The sequence below is a fragment of the Homarus americanus genome, unplaced genomic scaffold (assembly GCF_018991925.1).
Source record: "Homarus americanus isolate GMGI-L3 unplaced genomic scaffold, GMGI_Hamer_2.0 scaffold25013, whole genome shotgun sequence".
Classification (NCBI taxonomy): domain Eukaryota; kingdom Metazoa; phylum Arthropoda; class Malacostraca; order Decapoda; family Nephropidae; genus Homarus; species Homarus americanus.
The window spans coordinates 5368891-5372726 of NW_024722158.1; the positions used below are offsets into that span (position 1 = coordinate 5368891).

The following is a 3836-nucleotide window of genomic DNA, read 5'->3' on the forward strand; positions in this document are numbered from 1 at the left end:
CAAATGTTTTCTCTTGGTACTCTGGTTTCCTCCTGTACCAACACTGGATCCATGGAGATGGCCCCATTGGAGAAACAGATGAAGATTTGGATATACAGATATTAGAAACCTTTATCTAGAATGTACCTAATAAACCTGTTTTAAGAAGGCATATTGAGCTTATGTACCTAATTAAGCTAATTAAAAAATTTAAGGCATCTCCAACTTATTTTTCCATTTAATGTGGTTTTCGTTCCTCCAAGTTGTACACGTTAGGAATATTGTACCACTTTTGCATACAGTATTGACCCATCACTATTTCTTCCTCAGTTTTTGTATTACAGAGTGCTGTAAGAAAGTAATTCCCACATAACATAATCAGTAGAGTCAGCTGAACAGAAACCACATGTAGTACATAATCAAATTATTTAGCTACATAGATAACATGGCAACACAAAAGGTATCTTATTGGATTTAACAATGCCAATAGGTTTGTTGGATTTTTCACCTAGTTATATGCTTTTGTTTGTGGACAGGAAAAGCTTGTAAATAGAATGAAAAATAAAAAGTTTTCTTTGTTTTATTTGTTTTCTATTTACATTATGGCTTATTTACAATAAATAATAAGTAAAGGAAAATTTATTGACATTCTTATTGAACAGTCGTGAAAAATTCTTATTTGCCTATACTATATAAATATATAAACAACTAACCCATAGCAAGAGCGAGACCTTAAGAATGATGAGAAAACAACACAACTGTACTGTATCTCATGTGTATACGAATATGTCTCAACAAGGATGATTGGTACCTTTAAGAGATGGTTTTAATTGTGAGAAAAACTAATGAAATCAAACAAAACACAAAAAGCTTATATGAAACTATTTACAAACTTATGCTACCCTGGTTCTTTTGTCCTAGTGGAATCCAGTGGCTCATATCCATGTTTCATCTGCTCCTTGAAGACCAGATAGTTTCTTTTTCTGTCAAAATGTTTCACCCACATTGCCGGGCAGAGTTCAATGTACTTATTTCTTAATTCCTTGCAAACTTCTTCATTACCTGATGAATGAAAATGTAAAAAAATTAGTCACATATGAAAGATACCAAGAGATAATACATTCAACTGACATCCTTTCTAGTATGGTATTTCTACCTCCCTAATGTAGCTATTTCTCCACAACTCTAAAAAACCACCAGCATACTCACTGCCCCATACTTAACAACTCACAGGTGCAAGACAACACATTCTTTGTTCCACCCACCAAAACACAAATACAGTACACAACAAGATAACACATCTCGCCATGGTACATCAACAACCAAGAAATTACAGTTTAAAAGCACATCACTTTTTAAAGATCCATTTGCACAACTGGTTTCCTCTTTCTCACGGGAAATCTAGTAGCAGGAGCAGCTACTGTATTCCTGTCATCCCTTACACACACTGTCTCATCAGGCTCATCTGAAGAGATGGTTAATTCATACACTGCACCATCGCGTATGATGTCCGTTATTGTATATTGTACCTTATTGTCCCTTCCATTTAGCATTCAACTTCCTACTGGTACAATTGCGGAAATGTGTTCCTACATCCCCTGTGGTAACCCGTGTCTCCAAAGAGCCAACCTACATGACCTAAAGCAAACCTACCCAATATTACGTCCCTTGACTTTTAACTCATCTCCCATAACACCCTGATATCCATGTATACAAGGTGTAGGTAACAGGTTTTACATTCAAGGTATTCACAAACTCTCCTTAATGAAAGTGGCTTCACTACCTGTATTAACTAAAACAAGACAGATACATCCACTCACAGATAACTCTCACCTCCAGCATCAAGACATTCCCAAAACTTGTCTCTGGAATCCCAACACTGATAACGAGACTCCTTGTTTGGGAAGTGGGAAGACTTCTCACTTGTTTCTCTTGGCATTATGTCCCTGAAAGAGAGAACACACTGTAAATAAATCTATAACAAGGCCCAGATCACGTGAAGATTACTCCCAGGATTATTTCACCTTAAGATTGAACCCTTTAATGAGGAGGCTAGATTGGGTTAGATAAGGTTTATATCTAGGAACATTAATACAGTAACAGGAGCAGCAGTGTTATTTAATGACACCACACTTGGCTTATGTGGTTTAGTCTTAGTCACCGAACTATAGAATGAATACGATATAGATCCCTTGAAAGTGTTAAGAAAAAGATGACTGTTAATTCAAACATCAGGAACCTTCAGTAATAGTTAAGGACGTGGGGTCAGGTTAAACAGCTGCCCCCTAAAAATACTTACATATTGTCTAGAAGAAAACCTCAAATATAGGCTTAATCAAGTGGAGGACATCCCCACTAAACTGACTTCTTAACGTGTGTTATGTAACTACCTAACTGACTAATTTATTGGTTTAGCTTGGGTTTATGTGGATTTAGCTGAGGTTGGTCTTGGTTTATTTCAAGTCTGACAGTGAAGCAACATCTCTTTAACATAACACGCTCCAAATTAAATACAGTACACAATACATGTATACATTATACATTAGTTAGTAAATACACGGTCCGACTAATTACCCAAATGTAGCCGCAATGAAGTCAAATGATGGTCCTACAAGCGTAAATCGGGCTGTGAATCACTTCTCGATTATTATTTGCTGTCATAGTCACAAAAAGTTGGTAAACTTAATTTAATCTGAGTTGTGTTAGGTTAGGTACATGCACTCGATCTATTAACTTAGATTAAATTAAGTTTACCAATTTTTTGTGACTTCGTGACACCAAATACTAGTCGAGGTTAGGTTAAGTTAGGTACACGCACTCGATCTATTAATTCAGATTAAGTTAAGTTTACCAATTTTTTGTGACTATGACTGCAAATAATAATCGAGAAGTGATTGGCAGTCCGATTTATTCTTGTAGGACCATCATTTGACTTCATTGCGGCTACATTTGGGTAATTAGTCGGACCCGTAAATACATTATTCTGTGTGTATTATTATCCAAGTGTTTTACAACATTTCACAACACAATCACTGAATCACTGTTCTTTCACTCACGTATACGGCTTATAGCTCCACTTAACTCCTAGTATAGTTCCAGGTAATTACTGGTTCTAGCTATATTATATGTTGCAAAATGACTACAGATTAGTCTTGGCAGTGTCAATAGTGTTCCTGGCGATGTCTCTAAAGTGTAGGGAAGTAATTGCCCTGAATTTCTCATGAGACGGAAACGAGAGGTTTACACAAGTGAGAGAAAAATTTGTTAAATAAGGGTAGAAGATTTCGATAGTGAAACATGTGTATAAAGAGTAAGGTAGAGTGAAATGACCGTGATGACGAACCTCGGCTGGGTAAGATGTAAGGGGGGGGGAGGAGACTGGTTCATCAGAGTCTGTGGAATTTTATTTGAGAAAATTCCACGAGACAATTTTCTTGGGGGTAAAATCTTATCAAAATTATACAAGATAAAATCTCACCAGCTTAATTTCTCCAAATTATGTTGTTAAATGGGTTTTTCAAAGATTATAGGCGAACATTAAAAATACTATAATCTTATGCAACACAGCCTGCAATCCCACGATGCAACACAGCCTGCAATACAACCTACAAGTCCACCATGCAAAAGTTTAATACTGTATAAAATAGCACCAGTGGCCAAGCAACACAACTCCCTCCAGTGTAGGGTAAATAAATCCATTCTGCCACATTTTATACCCAAAATAAAATACCTGTATTATTTCTGTTAATGTTTATTTTATATGATGTCATGATTTGTGCATTATGGAAATATATTTTTTTTTTTACAAAATTCGCCCATTTGCCCCCAACAATTAAGGTCAGATTTGAGTAAAACAC

At 36.0% G+C, this 3836-nt stretch overlaps 1 protein-coding gene across 2 annotated transcripts; it reads right to left on the reverse strand.

Moving 5' to 3' along the window:
- Nucleotides 1–546: 546 nt before the first annotated feature.
- Nucleotides 547–3452, reverse strand: LOC121862150 (cytochrome c oxidase assembly factor 6 homolog). Of its 2 annotated transcripts, none has more exons than XM_042360219.1 (3): nt 3323–3452; nt 1813–1925; nt 547–1041 (listed from the first exon to the last, which is right to left on the reverse strand). In XM_042360219.1, the coding sequence occupies exons 1-3, from the start codon at nt 3364–3366 to the stop codon at nt 878–880; spliced, it is 321 nt and encodes a 106-aa protein (XP_042216153.1). In that variant the 5' UTR covers nt 3367–3452; the 3' UTR covers nt 547–877. The 2 variants fall into 2 exon arrangements, with proteins under 2 accessions (XP_042216153.1, XP_042216154.1); XM_042360220.1 differs by lacking the exon at nt 3323–3452 and adding an exon at nt 2279–2570.
- Between the last annotated feature and the right edge of the window lie 384 nt (nt 3453–3836).

Excerpts from the sequence above, each read along its gene's own strand:
- LOC121862150 (XM_042360219.1), bottom strand. The coding sequence starts at position 3,366 with ATGAACCAGTCTCCTCCCCCCCCCTTACATCTTACCCAGCCGAG. Across the intron at positions 1,926-3,322 it reads TTACATCTTACCCAGCCGAG|GGACATAATGCCAAGAGAAA; the intron begins GTTCGTCATCAC and ends TCTCTCTTTCAG. Across the intron at positions 1,042-1,812 it reads GGAATGTCTTGATGCTGGAG|GTAATGAAGAAGTTTGCAAG; the intron begins GTGAGAGTTATC and ends TTCATTCATCAG.